Source organism: Trematomus bernacchii, unplaced genomic scaffold, assembly GCF_902827165.1.
Source record: "Trematomus bernacchii unplaced genomic scaffold, fTreBer1.1, whole genome shotgun sequence".
Lineage (NCBI taxonomy): Eukaryota > Metazoa > Chordata > Actinopteri > Perciformes > Nototheniidae > Trematomus > Trematomus bernacchii.
The window spans coordinates 5510511-5529489 of record NW_022987821.1 but is presented as its reverse complement, the minus strand read 5'-3'; the positions used below and the strand labels follow the sequence as shown (position 1 = coordinate 5529489).

General features: G+C 45.5%; 1 protein-coding gene across 20 annotated transcripts in view; it reads left to right on the top strand.

Moving 5' to 3' along the window:
* LOC117498859 (mitogen-activated protein kinase kinase kinase kinase 4-like) overlaps positions 1–18979 on the top strand; it is a 29450-nt gene that overhangs the window by 7245 nt on the left and 3226 nt on the right. The window contains exons 3-31 of one of the 20 annotated variants that reach the window (XM_034151008.1): positions 2543–2599; positions 6280–6405; positions 6627–6737; positions 6815–6905; positions 6994–7124; positions 7429–7483; positions 7582–7660; positions 8966–9141; positions 9222–9294; positions 9388–9598; positions 9881–10042; positions 10417–10503; positions 10920–11339; positions 12280–12435; positions 12862–13140; positions 13458–13558; positions 13636–13775; positions 13974–14068; positions 14209–14217; positions 15137–15315; positions 15505–15634; positions 15940–16242; positions 17238–17355; positions 17553–17723; positions 17839–17982; positions 18083–18217; positions 18307–18407; positions 18477–18626; positions 18711–18870. In XM_034151008.1, the coding sequence (XP_034006899.1) occupies positions 2543–2599; positions 6280–6405; positions 6627–6737; positions 6815–6905; positions 6994–7124; positions 7429–7483; positions 7582–7660; positions 8966–9141; positions 9222–9294; positions 9388–9598; positions 9881–10042; positions 10417–10503; positions 10920–11339; positions 12280–12435; positions 12862–13140; positions 13458–13558; positions 13636–13775; positions 13974–14068; positions 14209–14217; positions 15137–15315; positions 15505–15634; positions 15940–16242; positions 17238–17355; positions 17553–17723; positions 17839–17982; positions 18083–18217; positions 18307–18407; positions 18477–18626; positions 18711–18870 (4150 nt within the window). Of the gene's footprint in view, positions 1–2542; positions 2600–6279; positions 6406–6626; positions 6738–6814; positions 6906–6993; positions 7125–7428; positions 7484–7581; positions 7661–8965; positions 9142–9221; positions 9295–9387; positions 9599–9880; positions 10043–10416; positions 10504–10847; positions 11340–12279; positions 12436–12861; positions 13141–13457; positions 13559–13635; positions 13776–13973; positions 14069–14208; positions 14218–15136; positions 15316–15504; positions 15635–15939; positions 16243–17237; positions 17356–17552; positions 17724–17838; positions 17983–18082; positions 18218–18306; positions 18408–18476; positions 18627–18710; positions 18871–18979 lie in introns of all 20 variants that reach the window. The other 19 variants (XM_034151002.1, XM_034150998.1, XM_034151001.1 and 16 more) reach the window with 19 other exon arrangements.

Below are 18979 nucleotides of genomic sequence, written 5' to 3'. Positions count from 1 at the left end.
GGCAGTGAGTGAGTCATTGTTGACTCTATTTTTGGGGTTTGTAGTTGCCACCAAAATGTTATCGTGCAGTGACAGTATTCATCAAATATGCAGTCGTCTTTCATAATAGCAATCCTTCTTTTGACATAACATACAGTAAGTGAGAAACTAGCAAAGGAGAGTTTCTTTGCACATGAGATCGTATTCATAGCATGTTAACAAGGCATTACACATAATATAAATAAATAAACAGTTTTAAGCACCAGCCTTTAAGAGATATCTATGAATGAATTATAAAAGACCCCCATCACCCCAGCCACAAACTGTTCAGCCTGGCAGGCGTCACCACAGCATCCGGACAAAAACCTCCAGATTCAGAGACAGTTTCATCCCACAGGCAATAAGACTGATAAACACCTGAACTGCTGAAACAATTTCATAATATCCATCTGCTACTTAGTAATTATTTATCTATTTATCTAATATATCATTCCAATAGCTTGCATAATAGACTCTTATTTCACTTTTTTAAAACTATTTTTCTTTTTGTATTTACTTGCACTATTTGTCTGTTTATCTGTATTATTGTGTTGCGCTGTTGGAGAAGCCTGTGACCTAAAATTTTCATCGACATAACTACTCTGTAGCTATGTTCGTATGACAAATAAAGAACCTTGAACCTTGGTGGAGAAACATGTTCTTTATTAATAGTTTAATACAAAAATCCTATGACTTTTTTTGCACTTAAATCCCAGTGATGAGTTGAGTTCCTCCTGGTCCACCTGTGTCCAGTGAACCCAGCACAGCATGCAGCTCAGGAGGCCATAAAGTCGGCTTCACTGTTGTTTTTTTTTTAGTGGCGACCCCTGGGATCAAAGTGGAGAGGATTAAAGGCATTGTAAAGTGTCCCTCTCATCCGCCCAGTGAAAGAGCGGGCCCCTAAGCTTGCATGGCTTTTATTGTCATAATCCATACAGTTTCAATTGACTATGGAATGCACTGGCTAAGATGATGATGGTGGTGGAGGTCCGGGCGTCCATATGTGTGTTTGAATCTGCATTTACTGTCCACTTGCTTTATGCAGAGTGTGTGTGCCTGGCTGAGTTGCTGCAGAGACACAGCAGCACGATCACTGCAGTGTCCTTAAGAGTCAGAGAGGGGAATACCCATACTCGATCTGGACAGCTCCCAAAAATGTCCCATGCTTTATCTCCTGTTGGGGCGGGAGGGACGGGGGGGGGGTCGAGGAGAGGCCTCTATTTCTGTCCTTTGTTTATGTAAGGAGTGGCAGTATGGTGTTAGGAGAGCAGAGGAGTCTGGGAATGTTGGGGATATATAGCTTGGGAATAATATTCTCATCTGTGGTATGCACTGTATATATAGCGTGGGATAAGAGATTGTAATCTTTAATGGGAAAAACGTTTCAATTGATTGATAGCAGACCATAACACATATATTATTTAATAAACAATGACATAAGACAGAACACATTTCAGAAGCTGGAAGCACCAAATGGCTGAGGGTTATGTAAGGTTAAAACCATTATAATGGTACCACATATTTTATTTCAAGATCTGGGTACAAAAGCATAGAAATCTGATATTCTTTGGACGAGGGAAATGTTGTCGATATATGCTTTAAAAGTTTTGAGCACCAAACCCAGCCCTTAAAGGGGACCTATTATGCAAAATCCACTTGTTCATGTCTCTTCTACATCAACATGTGTCCCCTCTTCTTCATGTCTCTTCTTCATCAACATGTGTCCCCTCTTCTTCATGTCTCTTCTACATCAACATGTGTCCCCTCTTCTTCATGTCTCTTCTACATCAACATGTGTCCCCTCTTCTTCATGTCTCTTCTACATCAACATGTGTCCCCTCTTCTTCATGTCTCTTCTACATCAACATGTGTCCCCTCTTCTTCATGTCTCTTCTACATCAACATGTGTCCCCTCTTCTTCATGTCTCTTCTACATCAACATGTGTCCCCTCTTCTTCATGTCTCTTCTACATCAACATGTGTCCTCTCTGTGTAAAGAGACTCTGAAAGTTTCAGGAGAAAAGATTCGCTCTCTTTTTGTCCTGATCCATTTCTATAAAAACCTGTCTGAAAATGAGCTGATCAGATTTTGGCCACTTTATGATGTCATAACGATTTTTTGGCTTGAGTAACCATTAGCCAATCACCAACCAAGGTACCCCCCCCCCCCTTATCACCTGAATCTCCTCCTAGAGCACCATTGTGTTCTTTTTAACCAAATATCTCTCAGAGGGGCGTGGGGAGGGGCTCCTTATTTTCATCTAAAGTAACAGACAGAGAATCAGCACTTTGGAAACAGGGCTGAAACAGAGGGGATTATGGGTAATGCTGCAATGATCTGTTTGGTGTTTCAGCCAATCAGAGACATGTTCTGTATATATCTGAGACCTGTAATATATTGATGAAAAACAGTATAATAGGGGACCTTTAATGTGTCAATTTGTATTGTACTTTACATTCTGTGTTTCTGTCCGTCACGTGTCCACCCACTTCCTTTTGTTCACCTCGTTTAATCTCTCCACAGGGACGACATGTCAAGACTGGACAGCTGGCTGCCATCAAAGTCATGGACGTCACGGAGGTAAGGCTGAACAACATATTGCTCTGATTTGAACATACCCATGTGCAGGAGTAGTGTTGATAGCAAACGAACTCAAAACAAGGTTCTTGTATAACACAGTTCTTGTGCATACTATAGTCTGGTTATTATTTAAATCAGGAGACATTCCATTGGATCTGACGTCGACATGCTTTTGAGCTTACAGAGGAGAAATGCTATGCTCTGTAATGAGTCTTCCCCCCCCCCATAATAAACAGCAGGGGCGGGGTAGGGGCAACAGGATGCTTATTGAGTGAAGTACGTCATTATGCTGCCCTCAGCTGTGGGAGGTCCCGTCTGCAGATGAGAGAACGCACACAACCACACATGCAGAAACACAAAGCAGGAGGTTTCAGAGTCGCAGCGGAGGCCAACAACCCACACACACACGTACATAATAATGATTTGTAATCATAGACGCGCATTCACAAATAACAAGCTGGTGTGGTGGATGAGTTGTTCATCATCCTCCCTGGGGAGCAAAGTCTTAAGTCATCATCTTAATCGCCCTCATGCATCACTTCCTTTTAGAAAAGACACTTTTTTTCTTGACATATATTATTGCCATCTTTTAGCAAAAGACATTATACAAATATATAACCCTCCAAAGGGCACACAATAAATACATTCAACAAGTTACTATAGCAAAATTAATACATATACAGATGTTGACAGTAAATAATCATTCAAAGGAGACGACTAAAAGACACATTTACTGATATTCAGAGCCACAGATAGAAGCTGTGCCCCGACTCGCCGGCGGCCACTCCTCACCTGAGCTGACGTCACGCTGAGTCATGAGTGACACACTGATTAGTTATCATGTGTTCCCGGTATATTGCTCTGACACTGCTCAGGTGTGTCTTCTAGACATGTAGTAACTTATGGAATGATTTTCTCGTAAAGCCCACTGAGGCTGAACCTGTTTCACTATATGTTGTCTTGAAATAATGAACGTTGTGCATGATATTTTCTAGACGGGTATCAGAGCCATATGTTATTACCTGCACATGATTGAATGATTCATGTGTATTGTCTGCATCATTAAACTAATAAAGCAGATGTACCTATTTGTAGGTCAGCTTGACTTCACCTACCTGACACTTTTGTTGCCCAATAATTCATTGCGAAAATGTAGTTTTAGACAATTTTAGCTATGAATAAATTGAAAATATATTCATTTCTCCTATAATGAAAATACTTCCTTATTTTATCCCTACATCCATGCTCACTAAATAAAAGCAAGTAGCTGGATAGAATATATTCTTACAGATAATGCAGTAAGTCATATCCAAACCACATCTTTATTTGAATCACGCTCTTTCACAAGAAGAAATATTTCTTCATCACCTGATTGGCGCAGTGTGTGTTAGTCTTCTTTCCTGGCTGTCGAGCTCATCCTGAGTCAGTCTGACCCACATGATCAAATCCCAAACACTCCTCCACTCCTCTTCTGAGCTGCCAAATACCCTCACAGCTCAAAACCAATGTCTTTCTACTTTAGATTTGTCTAATTTAATACTAATAACATTTCAAATCTTCTGGTAGAAAGTTGACTGGACAGATTGGGACCCTGCCTTTAAACAAATCTTAAACATCCTTGTTTTGTATATTCTGCTTTTCTCATATCTCAGAATGTATTAAGAACATGGCTACTTATCTGGACTGCACTTAGTATTAAACCTTTTTATTATATCCCCTTCATGTTAATGTATGGATATTAGTGTGACCCAGATGAATAATTCCTTTTGTGTGTGTAATGTATATTCAGATATAGTTAACCGTCATATCCTCCACTCCTCTGTCTCTCTCACATCCCCATATGATTGAGTCAGTCTCGGTCTCACCGTGTGACTTGTGGCAGCGAAGCTTTCACAGTCGGCAGTGTGATAATCCAACAGCTGCACGGCAGAGAGGGGGTAGATGGGAGAGGGGAGGGGGTGCGCACAACAGAAAGGCTTACGTCAACTCAAAACGAGTCATGCAGCAGCAGCATGGCCGCCTGCACAGACAGCCAACTGCCATTTTGCTATAGGTGATGCACAGTTTAGCAATAACACACTTAGCATCACCTTCTTTTCTATTCAATAACATCACTGCTAATATAAAGAGGCACACCTTGTCTGCAGGGATGATGCTGTCCAACCACCCCCCCCCCCCCCCTCCTCCTCCCACTGTACTCTCTATAGGAGCGGCGATGCGACCGTAAAGCAGAGCGGGCTGACCCCTGCATGTGTTCAATTAGTGCGTCACTGTTAATCAATCACGTTGCTATTGGGTGCAAGCAGGGAGAGTTCACACTGCAGCTAGCTCTGACCTTTCATTCAAGAGCAGGTTCGCTAATAATATTTAAAGTCACTTTACAGCAGAATTAAAACATCTGGGAGTTTTCTTAAACGTATAGATGTCCCTATGGTGTCTACAGCTTTTAAAGGATGTGATTTTTAAAAGGTGTCCATTTTTGGTTGATTAATAATCATTTATTCAGCGATCCTAAAACCACTTTGCATAATAGTTATTGTGTTTTTGGCTTTTATTGTTGGCTTATTTTTCAAGTATTTCACAAGTTTCATTTATCATGTTTTAGTGTATTGTGATCAAACCCTTTTTTTTGCAACTATTTTTTTTGCAGATAAATAGGAGGCATGATTCCTAGCTCTCTACCCAGCTATAAGCAAGTGTACTCAGGATGTGTGCCTGATGCTAATGGATCTGCCATCGATCTAATGTATATTTAGTAGTTCTCTTAACAAGGGATTACTGATAATGGCTACTGTACACTATCAACTCACTTTGAGACTCGCTCATGCATCATTAATCCCTAAACAAAGGAATAATTTGCCAGTAGACGGACGACTCCTGCTGCATTGTTATAAAGCAGAGTCCCAGATATTCGATGGACGAGGCCTGGCTGAAGTGAAACCACCGGGGCGTTGTCACATATCTTGACACTGTGCTACGACCCTCAGTATAAAAGTGAATTGATTTGGATCCGAAATTAAATGTCCAAATGATGATTAAGGTCCCACTCAGTAGGGCTGCACGATTTGTGGAAATAATCTAATTGCGACAGATATTGCGATTCGACTTGCGATATTTGTTTTTAAGAGACCCAACGGAAGTTTATTGTAAAATGCGGCCATATCTCCGGCTGGGAAGGTCGTATCAACGTGCTCCCGTCTCTAGCACCCCCGCAGCCCGAGCTACGAGTGAAAGAACTAAACTTACATGAAACTTCCGTTGGGTTGCTTTAAAGTCAAGCTTCAGTTTCAGACTCACCCTGTAATAGATGTAGAACATGTGATGGAGCATTACTAACCTGACTCAGATGGTTTGTTTCACCAAACCATCTAGGAAAGCTCCATTGGAAGCCATTTGGAAAAGGGCAGGCACTTTCAAAAACACTTGGCAGGTGATTGGATCAATCTGTCTATCCCCTTCTATCATGGGCCACTTCTGATTGGTTAACAATGGCTGGTACATGTGGAGCCCACCTTTTTTTTGCGATTTCATAATAGCATAATTTCAAATCGCAATTAATCAATTAATCGTTCAGCCCTTCCTGCACAGTGATTATTTATAAATGTAGATTTTCCAGTGGAAGGACAACCCCCCTCTTGTCTGTGTCCCCCCCCCTCTGTAACGTGTCATTGTGTGTCTAGGATGAAGAGGAGGAAATTAAACTGGAGATCAATATGCTGAAGAAGTATTCCCACCACCGAAACATAGCCACCTACTACGGTGCTTTCATTAAGAAGAGCCCCCCGGGACACGATGACCAGCTCTGGGTAAGTCCTCAAATCCACTCCAGATATTAAGGCTCAGGACGCAGTATGGGAAATATGTAGCGGCCATGATCAGTTCCTTTACAAACCTAGGTATCTTAATCTCCATGATCCATAACTTATCTACTGTGGTCTCCTTTAAATGTGGATATTATTACAAGGGTCAAGTCATTATTCTTTTGGATTTTCTAGACGTATCTTCTGATGCTTGTTTTTGATTGTAGTTGGTGATGGAGTTCTGTGGAGCTGGTTCCATCACAGACCTGGTGAAGAACACGAAGGGGAACCAGCTGAAAGAAGACTGGATCGCATACATCTCCAGAGAGATCCTTAGGGTGAGTGCATCCTCCTCTCCTCTCCTCCTCTCCTCTTTCCTCTTCCTCACTCATGTCCTCCCCTTTCTCCACCTCAGGGTCTGGCCCACCTTCACGCCCACCACGTCATCCACCGTGACATCAAGGGTCAAAACGTCCTGTTGACTGAGAATGCAGAAGTGAAACTGGGTAAGTGGCAGGTGTTACCTCTAAATGTGTCCCTCCCTTTCCTCACGTCTGTGCACAGCACCTTGTTGACGGTCATGTCTTTCCGTAGTGGACTTTGGTGTCAGTGCTCAGCTGGATCGGACCGTGGGGAGGAGGAACACCTTCATCGGGACGCCTTACTGGATGGCCCCTGAGGTCATCGCTTGTGACGAGAACCCAGACGCTACATACGACTACAGAGTAAGAGCCTCAACACCCAAAACTCGACATAAGAGCTGCAACGAGTACATTTTCATAGGAAATGCTGTTTCCAGCTTCCCAAATATGGACTTTTGCTGCTTTTCTTATATCATATGTAACTTTATTTACTAGATATACTGTTTTAGACTTACAAAACAGACATTTGAAAACATCAGCTTTAAAAATGATGTGCATTTTAAACTATATTGAAAATAAAAATGTGCAGCTTTACTTGACATTGAACACTTGATTTGTACGTGTGCTTGCTGCAGTTTTGCTTAATTTGCGCCTCCTTGTCTCGCAGAGTGATCTGTGGTCTACTGGTATCACAGCTATTGAAATGGCTGAAGGAGCGCCACGTGAGTACCTGTTTATTACCTAATATTAGTTTATTTTTGTGTCGGTTCAGTCACATGAATTTGTAATTGATCTTCTGTGTTTGTTCGTCTTCTTCCAGCACTTTGTGACATGCACCCAATGCGTGCGCTCTTCCTCATTCCAAGAAACCCTCCTCCCAGACTCAAGTCTAAAAAATGGTAGGTACTGTAAACACCCAGAAGATGTGGTTTGTTATGCATTTACATCCTTTCCAATCCTCATTACACCCATAAAAATCCTCACACAAAAGGTTTGAATCAGATTTTATGTATAGATTTCCTACTTGGCCTCTCCATTTGTACTCTTGTGCATTTAGATTTTATCTCTGACCTCAGCCCAGGCAGCTACAGAGGCTTGAATCCAGAGCTTGTGTTCTGCTGCTGAGTTGAACATCTGTGGTACACCTGCTCTGAGGCTCAGCCTCTCCTGGCACGCACTGCAGCGCTGCTCTGGACGCACTGCAGACAAGGTTTCTTTAGCTAGCACTAGATCTAAGATGAACTACTTCCTGTTTTAACAGACACATTTAGCCTGGCTTTGCTTTTACATTAATATAATCCTGTGTTAGGGCTGTGCAATTAATCGTATTTTAATCGCAATTACGATTTTGGCCTGCCACAATTACGAAAACAACATAATCGAAAAAAACAATTATTTAGCTTTGCTAGGTTGATCTAATTAATTTTGGTCTCATTTATTTGTATTTATCATATTTATATATGTTTAGTAGCTTGTGGAAGTGCGCTCCAAAATATTTGTTGATCTTGTTTATTGGTATTTATTATTTTGATATTATTTATTTAAATGTAAATATAAATGTATCATTTATTTAATTAATTTTTGTATTGGTTTTTCAGTTGAATTATACGTTCAGGGTAATCAACAGTTAAAAAGATACTGTTCAAATTATTATTTGTATTTGTTTTAAAGTTCAATACATTTATGTTTTCAAAGTCAATGAATAATCGTATTTAATAATCGTGATATCAATTATTGACCCAAATAATCGTGATTATGATTTTTGCCATAATCGCACAGCCCTATCCTGTGTTGCATTAAAAATACTTTATTTAGCTTTAAGATTATTTGATTTCTTAAATTGTTTCATTAAAAGTGAATCAAACCCTCACTTTAATGGCAGCAGGTGCAATTGTGATGAGAATTGAATTGCAGTGCACCCCATATTTCAGTGTTTTCATGGTATATATGTGACGGATGCTACCTGTCCACATGTATAAACCTCAATGTTTCAGAGACATGGAGGGAAGATGTGTTGCTAGGGCTGATGGGTAATCTGTAATCTCAAGCTTGTTTGCAGGAGTGTCCGTTTGACTTAGCATCCCTGGATGTGCTCCATGCTTTCATGGCTGAAGCATCTGTCTGGCAGCCGCTGTCTCCTTGTATCTGTCACCCTCTCGGTCCTGCATCGTTCCTCCCTGCTGACTCTCCTCCGCCCACTACAGGTCCAAAAAGTTCATCAGCTTCATCGAGGGCTCTCTGGTGAAGAACTACACGCAGCGGCCCCCCACAGAGCAGCTTCTGAAGCACCCCTTCATCCGAGACCAGCCCAACGAGAGGCAAGTCCGCATCCAGCTCAAAGACCACATTGACCGCACCAAGAAGAAGAGGGGGGAGAAAGGTGCGTCTGGCTTGTCTGCCTTTTAGTTATCTCTTAAAAAAAGTTTCTGGTTCTAACTTGTTCCATTTTTTCTTGTACAGATGAGACAGAGTACGAGTACAGTGGCAGTGAGGAAGAGGAAGAGGATCCCCCAGAGCAGGAGGGAGAGCCCAGGTGAAAACAAAACAGGTTTACCTACTTATTAGAAGTCATTACAATCTAACCCCACTGTTTTTAATCGCTGCCATCTTTCCTCCTATCGTCTAGCTCCATTGTCAATCAGCCAGGGGAATCCACGCTGCGCCGCGACTTCATCCGACTGCAGCAGGAGAACAAGGAGCGTTCAGAGGCGCTGCGCCGCCAGCAGCACCTCCAGGAGCAGCAGCTCAGAGAGCAGGAGGAGTACAAGCGCCAACTGCTGGCCGAGAGGCAGAAACGCATCGAGCAGCAGAAGGAGCAGAGGAGGCGGCTGGAAGAGGTTGGAGGATATGATGACATTTTTTTTTCTGTTATGCAGCTCTAAGATAAGAGACTGATCTACATTACATTACATTACTTTTATCCAAAGCGACTAAATGACCAATTACAGGGACATTCTCCCTGGAGTAACTAAGTGCCTTACTCAAGGGCGCACTAGTGGTGGTGTTCCTGGCGGGATTTGAACTCACAACCTTCCGATCTTCAGCCCACCTCACCATCCATTAGACCACCACTACCTTGCTAAAACATTTGTTGACATTATTGTCTTGTGGCTCCACAGCAACAGCGCCGCGAGCGCGAGATGAGGAGGCAGCAGGAGCGAGAGCAGCGCCGCCGCGAGCAGGAGGACAAGAGGCGTGTCGAGGAGATGGATCGTAGACGTAAAGAAGAGGAAGAGCGCCGGAGGGCTGACGACGAGAAGAGGAGGAATGATCGGGAACAGGTCAGTCTTATCATATTTGTACTTGTATTGTCCTATTTAATAGGGATAGTGGTGGTCTAATGGATAGTGAGGTGGGCTGAAGATCGGAAGGTTGTGAGTTCAAATCCCGCCAGGAACACCACCACTAGTGTGCCCTCGAGTAAGGCACTTAGTTACTCCAGGGAGGATGTCCCTGTAATCGGTCATTGTAAGTCGCTTTGGATAAAAGCGTCAGCTAAATGAAATGTAATGTAATGTAATGTAGGGGGTAGAATGAACTAGTCCTGGTGAAAGTGAGAATGTTCATCAAAGTTCTTGTGTATTCGGGAAGCTGATTGAGAGGATATATTGTTGCTACATTGAAGTACTCTCTCTCTCCATCTTTGCTCTGACAGGATTACATCAGGCGTCAGCTGGAGGAGGAGCAGAGACACCTGGAGATGCTGCAGGAGCAGCTGCTGCGGGAACAGGCCATGCTGCTGGTCAGTCACACACACACACACACACACACACACACACACACACACACAGCCTGGTGTAGTTATTTTAATATCTTTGGCTTTGTTGAGTCATCTTGTGATCGTGAAATTGGTAAATCATTTATTTGAATACGAAATGTTGTGTTTTTTTGTATTTTGCAAGTTGTCCGAATCAATTATTTGCCAAATGATTGGAACTCCGAACTCGTCCTCTCTATTTTATATAATGTATTCAGTTACAGTCTAGCGTTAAAAGTGAGTTCCCGGTGTTTAAAACAGACATCTGCAATAAAACAGGCTGCCAAAGCCTGACTGTATAAACGTGTTTTAAGGAAAGCATTTAACAGTTGGCACAGGTTTGTCCGGCCGACCGCAGCTCTCTTCTCACCCCCTTGCATCGACCCCACGCTCTGCAACAGGAGTTCAAGTGGCGGGAGCTGGAGGAGCAGCGCAAGGCCGAGCGTCTCCACCAGCGGCTGCAGCAGGAGCAGGCCTACCTGCTGTCGCTGCAGCACCAACCCAAACAGCCGCCCGGCGACAAGACCAAGCCTCCACAGACCTCCACCCTGCCCCCTGACAGAGCCCTCCCCTCACCCCCTCACGCTCAGGTCCTCGACGCTGCTGTTTCCGTAGCAAAAGGCTCCTATGAGTCCTCCAGAGAACTTGACACAATCCCCTCAGACAAATCCCAGAGCACCGACTCAGATGAGACTTGTCCAAACCAGCTCTCAAACCCCCCCACCCCCTATCAGACTGAACTCCCTGACTCTGAACCTCCCCAGGCAGAAAGTCTGGAGCCCGATAGGCCGGTCAGTCCTCCTCCTCAGCCAATCAGAGAGGTGAACCTCCTCCTCGGCTCTGCCTGCTCTTTCCAGCTTCTTCTTGCTTGTCTTCACACAGCCTCACTGACCACGATACAAGCAGCAGCAAATACTGGTTTCTTTTTGCACAAATAGTTGCATTTAATTGTCTTTTTTTAATGCTGTGGCGATAGTCCAGAGCAATTTGTTACAACATGGGTCCTCTCAGCCAGGCCCTTTGAATGAAACAATCGGGGGGGGGGGGGGATGGAGAATAGAAACCCACAGCAACCAGGCTTTTTGTGTCCTGAATAAAACGGAGCTGCTATCCTCCACCCTCTCTTGGCACTCGCACTGTTGCTAGTCTCCTTCACTACTAAAACCGTCTGGACGTCTGAATTTATACGTCTGAATTGTTAAGTGGAAATCTAAGCAGGATACCCCTCCAATATTATTATTACTTCCCACATGATTACAGATGTAGAATGTCCTGCTTACTTTCAGGCCTTTCATTGATTTGAGCTCCCATAATGATCCACTTTTCATCAGACGTCCTTTCCCCTGGGTGGGTTTCCTCCTCCTCAGAATAAGGAGGTTTCAGGAGTTCTCTTGGCCGACCTGTGAATCTCTTCTGACTCAGTGTGTGGGCCGTTGCATGATGGTGGCTGAGGCCCAGACTAACATGCAGGACCCCATCACCAGAGCTGTTCTGTGTCATTAACAACCATCTTTCCCTCCTTTTTACCCAACACAAGGATGTATTTGTTTGAAAGCGTCCTGTCTCCACCTCTACCTGTGTCTGTCCGGCTGCCTTGATTGGGCTTCAAGCATGTTTAACGTAATATCCACACAATGTTGCCGTTTGTCTGTGAAATAAGAACGTTTCTGAGTATGAGAAAGACTATGAAGGGACAGTAATGATAAACATTTGATGAAATATTTCCCCGGTTCCTTACCCTGTCCTGTTGGATTCCCTCAGGCAGACGAGAGGTACCGTAAGAACATTCAGGGCTCCCCTCAGGTCGCCCCCCCTCCCAAGCAGCCCCCTCTGCCTCCCCGATCCTCTGAACCTTTCTCCAACGGCGGCCCCTCCTCCTCCGAGGCCGTGGCCATGCAACGACCCATGGAGCCTCAGGTAACTCCTCCTCTCCTCGCCTCCTCCCTCACTCCTGGGTTTCTGTACTAGGTTTTTTGGTCAAGCAGCGAAGCAGCAAGGACAAGAAGGGTTTTAAAGTGAATATGGAGACCCTTATATCTTCCTTCTGTGCTGAAACAGTAGAAAAGAATCTGCACCTACACTTATATCGAACTATCCTTTAAGCATTTGCATCAATTTAAAGGGGACCTATCATGCAAAAGTGCATTTTGCATGATAGGTCCCCTTTAAATCCCAAACTATGAATCCCATCATCATGTCGTGTTGTGCTGTATGCATGTGTATTTACATATAAGCATGTTGGTGAAAATCCACACATCTCCCTTCATGTCTCACTGTGTTGTCTGCTTGTTCCACCTCCCCTTCCTCCTCCCTTCCTCCTCCCTCCTCCTCCCTCCATCAAAGGTCCAGTGGTCCCACCTGGCTGCGTTAAAAAGCAGCGTCAGCGCCGCCCCCTCTCCTCCTCTACCTCCTCCTCCTCCGCCCGTGGTCTCTCGCTCGCAGTCCTTCAGCGAGCCCGCCGGCGTGAACTCTAGCTTTGCACAACTCCAGCTGCGCTCCCAGGACCCCCAGCAGCAACCATCGCCCGCACGCACTGACCCCCAGCCCCAACCTCCCCTCCACCACCCTCAGGGTCTTAGTAAGGCCGAACCCCAGGTCAGCGGAGAGGAAGTTCCTCCCAAGGTAAGGAGCTGATGAGGGACCCCTTACCCCCCCCCCGTCCCTTTCCTGCCTTCCACCTCCATTCACCTCCTCTCATGATGTCTTGTGTGTTTGCCTTGATGTTTCTGCCTCATCTCAAACATCAGCTAGACATTTTCCATATTTGGGCGTATAAAGCATATTCAAAATCCGGTGTTAATTGAAGTTGAAGTTTTGATGGGGATTCGAGAGGTTCAGATTTCTCTAAATGCTCAGTTGTGGTTGATTTGATGTCTCTTGTCTCTCACTTGTTTTCTCATATGCCACTTCATGAGGATGTTTGAATGTGTTTGGTCCAGGTACCAGTAAGGACCACCTCCAGGTCTCCAGTGTTGTCGCGCCGAGAGTCCCCTCTGCCCCTGCAGCCCGGGAACGCGGCCGGACCGAGGGTCGCTGCAGGGTGAGCTGAGAGACCTCTGGATTTTGATAGCATTGTCTCATTTGGGTTAGTGTTAATGTGGTGTCGTTCCGTGTCAGCAGTGTGGAGCAGCGGCCTCTGTGGGACCGGGTGGAGAAGCTGCAGCCGCGACCCGGCAGCGGCAGCTCCTCCGGATCCTCCAACTCCAGCTCTCAGGCCAGCCCTGGGGACCGCTTCAGGCCACGCTGTGAGTCCCCTGGTACTGTACTTTCACTCCCTCTACTAACTGCCTATTAGCACATTATCATTATTACTATAATAACACCATTACCATTCTGTGCTCCCCGCTCCGGTACGCTTTTTCTATTCAGCCGATTTAAAGATGGCTTCAGAGCCAGCTCTCCCTGCCAAACTCTGTTTCCCCTCACTAACTCGACCTCCTTTTGTTCTCTCAAAGCTTCCTCCAAATCTGAAGGATCGCCTCTCCAGCGGCCTGAAAATGTTCCAAAAAAACAAGATGAAAAGAACCCGGCCAGGCCGACTCGACCAGCTGTAAGTCCTGTTTCTAAAGTGCCGGTTAAACTTGTTTGATGCTGAATAGGTGAAAACGGTTTTGTGTTTTTCTCTTATTTTCCACTCCTCTAATTATTCAACCACCTGGTGAATCCAATGGTTGTTGGGGAACCTCTTAGGGTGATGCGGTAAGCCAGTTAAATGAGATTACATAACCACACCTTTGCTATGCTTGCACCATCGCCCCTCTCATTGCATTATATGATAATGGCCTGTGATAAAAGAGCCTTTTGTCCTTTGTGAGGATGGATGGTTACGATCTTCCCTGCCTGTGATGTATTGCCTCCTGCTGGCGTCTTCCCTCTTGCCTGCACAGTTCCTTATCACTTTATTGCTTGTCCACACACGGCAGTAAACGAGTTAACCCTCTGCCGCAGCTTCCTGATTTGAATGCGGCCACATTTGAATGCAAACCCACTCCTCCTGTGTCCTTGCTCCTGCCAGAATTGCTCCTAATCTCACCTGGTTTGTTGTGCGATAAACTGTGTCACACTCTTTGTTGAGCATGCCTGGGAAGTGTCCCTCCTCCCTTTTCTCTCTCGCCCCTGACCTTACAAGATTCCATTATTACAAATCTGCAAGGAATAAGCAGAGGGCAACAAACCATTGACTTTAGAGGGTAGAAAACTAATGAATGAATAAGAAACAATTAAATTATGATCTGATGACATGATTTCCAAAACATAATAGGACTTAATTCTCGACTAACGGGGAGGAACAAGGTTTTAAGATGGGATGTTGGCCTATTTATGAAACATGCTGACTCGAGGACAGGTGTTTAGTTGGAGAGAAATGTACTGCCTGACCAAAATAGGTTTGCAAAATCACCTAAGACTGCAAAATGTTCTTCTATAAGTACCCAGAGACCTGAGACTGTAGGTATATTTAAGTTTAATAGAAAAAAGTTGGATATAAGTAACGAGGGATGACTTTAAAACGTCAGATTGTCTAGCTTTTTGATTTGTCTCTGCACACATTTTGAAATAGCAGGCTTTGCTTCTAGACAATCCAGAGTCTCTCCTAAGACGTCCTCACTGTTCCTCTCAGGATCTGACAGCTCTTGCCAAGGAGCTTCGAGCAGTGGACGACCCGAGGCCTCCCCACAAGGTCACCGACTATTCCTCCTCCAGCGAGGACTCGGGCACCACCGACGAAGAAGACGACGAGGAGGTGGACCAGGAGGCGGGAGAGGAGTCCACCTCAGGACCCGAGGACTCCAGGGCTGGGTGGGTGGAGCTGTGTTTGTGTGTCGACGTTATTACTACTGTCTGCTGCTTTCGTCTTTCATTGATTTCGTGTCACAACAATGAGATAGTCCAGATCATATTAAACGTATTGCTCATAGACCGTATGCATTGTCAGAACCCATGAGTGTTGCATGGCTGTGTTAACGCTGGTCTGGTTACGGACGTCAGATTTTCCCATGGCTTCCGCAGGAGGATGAGCAACGGGGAGACGGAGTCGGCTAAGACGATGCTGGTGGAGGACTCGGAGAACGAGAAAGGCTTGACGTCCTCCAAGGACGGCACGCTGGTCATCAGACAGGTAGGAGGAGCAGGAAATAGATTGAACATCAGGATAGATGGTTGATAGAAATGTCCTTTTTCTTTGTCCAGTTTCAGTGTTGTTTATCCGCTCATTCTCCACCATTACCTCCGTGTTCTTTTATATAACCTTTTCATGTTTGTATTCATCATACATTAAGAGCATTCTAATACCTTGATATAGATGACATTTTAGGTGACATACACAGCAAAGATGTAACTATTGTGAACGGGAGTAAATCATGACAGGAATTAGCATCTCCACCTGCTTGCTCGAGCCCAAAGTGTGCCTGTTCTTGCTTCCAGAGCACTGCTGACATTAAGCGGTTGGTCAATCTCTCCTCTTCCTCATCTTCCTCACCCTCGGCTGGCCCCGGTCACGTCCACGGCCAGCCCCAGACCCCCGGCCTCGCAGAGAAAAACGGCTTTGCCGGCCGCATTCACCACCTACCAGACCTTATCCAGCAGAGCCATCACTCCCCTTCCTCCACCACAACCATCCCTTCCTCCCCCTCCTCCTCCTCCTCTCCCTCCTTCCCCTCATCATCGAGCTATGCCAGTCCTGCCATGTCCCCACAGACCCCCCTGGACACGCTCACTGCCACAGAGGTATGTCGCCCTCGCATCAGCGGAGCAAACGGCCGAGGAGTGGGCGCTCGTGGTGCAGGCTTTGATATGTTCAGGAGGACTGGGTCATATTGACATGTTTTCACCTCAAACACCTCCATCTCCAAGCCTGCACACACCTGCCGGCCAGTCCTTGGTTGTTGTTGGGAGCCTCTCCAGCCTCCCCCCCCCTCCTGTTCCCTTCACTCTGGCTCTAATCTGCCCCCTTCTGGCTACATCCTTCTTCCCTCCTGCAGCGCTCTGCATGGCTCTGTCTGTGCTGCTGACTCCCCTGGTGGTAGAGCATGGTTACTGCACTAAACTGTGAACCACTAACAGTACATTAACCATTTTCTTAGCAGTGATGGCATGCCTGGTGTGATGGTAGTGGTGAGATGGGGCTTTATATTTGACTTGAACAAACGGCAAGCACACGCGACCTACTTGCAGAGCATTTACTGTTAACGCTTTATTTTAGATTAGCGCCTCTTCTGTGGTGTGACAACAACACTCTCTGTGCTTCAGTAGAGCAGCTCTCTCCTCTTAACACTTCACAGCAGCCCGAACATTTTCTCATTTCCCTCACAACACGTTTCTTCTTGTCGCACATGTTGTTGTTTTCCCCCTCTCTGACATTTCTGTCCTCGTTGGCTTCATAACAAATAACTGCACGCCATCTTTTTCACTTGATTTGTTGTTAACTTGAATTGCAGTGTTGGCTATGTAGTCCCAGTTGTTTGTGTCTGATTGAACACGGTTAGGCTGTTTTACGAGCCCCTAGAGGTGGAACTGTAACTCATGTGTGTAAAACTGAAAAGGCTCTTGTTATTGTAGTTAAATTCTACAGTTTTATAATTAACAAATCAATGTAACAATCATTTTTTGGATCAAATGTCTGATCTCTAACCAGCTGTTTCCTGCCTGGTTGTAAATTATTCCAGTTTCTCTACAATCATGAATTGCCAAACCGTTTCTAACTGTCCATAAATCTCTCTCAGTCCCAGTCAGAAAGCAACTCCATGTCCAAACACAAGTCTTCCTCTTCCTTCACTCCGTTCATCGACCCTCGTCTTCTCCAGATCTCTCCATCCAGCGGCAGCTCCCTCAACAACATTGGTACGTCAACAATAAGAGAATCTGTTAAATACATGAAAATGTGTTGAATCAGTTTCCATTCAGGGAGTAAGGTAAATCAACTGAGTGAAGTGAAACCAACAGATAACAGCGGCATGCGTTTAAACCAAGCACCAGGTTGTTCATTAATATTTGAATACACAACGGCATCCAGCCTGACCTCCGTGTGCCCCCTCCAGCAGCATTTGGGCCCGATGGACGCCTGGCAGACCCGCTGAAGGCCGACCCGTCCCGTAAAGGCTCCGTTGTCAACGTCAACCCGGTCAACACGCGCCCGCCCAGCGACACGCCGGAGATCCGCAAGTACAAGAAGAGGTTCAACTCTGAGATCCTGTGTGCTGCTCTCTGGGGTGAGTGCAGGGTTTATAAACATGCATACAGCCACTGTCAGGGAATCGGAAACGCCTCCGTAGGGCCATGGCATTTTAAATCTCACTATTATACGCTTGTCTGTCCGTGTTCCAGGAGTGAACCTGCTGGTGGGGACAGAGAGCGGTTTGATGCTGCTGGACCGGAGCGGACAGGGGAAGGTCTACCCTCTGATCAACAGGAGACGCATCCAGCAGATGGACGTCCTGGAGGGACTCAATGTCCTGGTCACTATATCAGGTACAGTGCAGGTGCTGTCTGAACACTAATCCATATTTCTTTGCCTACATTGCAGTGGAAACAATATGTCTTTCTCTCAATCAAACTCCACTTCCTGCAGGTAAAAAGAACAAGCTGAGAGTGTACTACCTGTCGTGGCTGAGGAACAAGATTTTGCACAACGACCCCGAGGTGGAGAAGAAGCAGGGCTGGGTGAATGTGGGCGAGCTGGAGGGCTGCGTCCACTACAAAGTCGGTAAGTCTGTTCCTGAAGGGGGTAAAGTTGACCAGGATTTGCACCAAAAAAAAAACTATAACTCACAAATGACTTCTTTTTGTCTGCAGTGAAGTATGAGAGGATTAAGTTCTTGGTGCTGGCTCTGAAGAACGCTGTGGAGGTGTACGCCTGGGCCCCCAAACCCTACCACAAGTTCATGGCGTTTAAGGTAAGCATTGCTCTTCTGCAGGCATCATTCAGCCAAAGAAGTTGACCTGACTAACCTTATTTTCTTTAGTCTTTTGGTGATCTGGTGCACAAGCCTCTGCTGGTGGACCTGACTGTGGAGGAAGGTCAGAGGTTAAAGGTCATCTACGGCTCCTGTTCAGGCTTCCATGCTGTGGATGTGGACTCTGGTGCCGTCTACGACATCTACCTGCCCACACACGTAGGCTCCGAGCACAGTCTGACCATCGCGTGTTTTTAAATCGCTCTCTACATACCTAACCCTTTCCTCCTTTTCCCCCTCCAGATCCAGACCAGCATTCAGTGCCATGCCATCATCATCCTGCCCAACACGGACGGCATCGAGCTGCTGGTGTGCTACGAGGACGAGGGCGTCTACGTCAACACCTACGGCCGCATCACCAAGGACGTGGTGCTGCAGTGGGGAGAAATGCCAACTTCAGTGGGTGAGTGGGGCCAAAAAAAAGGGATCTTAAATACATTATTCTTCATTTCTAGTTTGATGTCCTTGTTCAAGCACATGTATTTCCAACTCCACTTCCCTGTGTTCTCTCA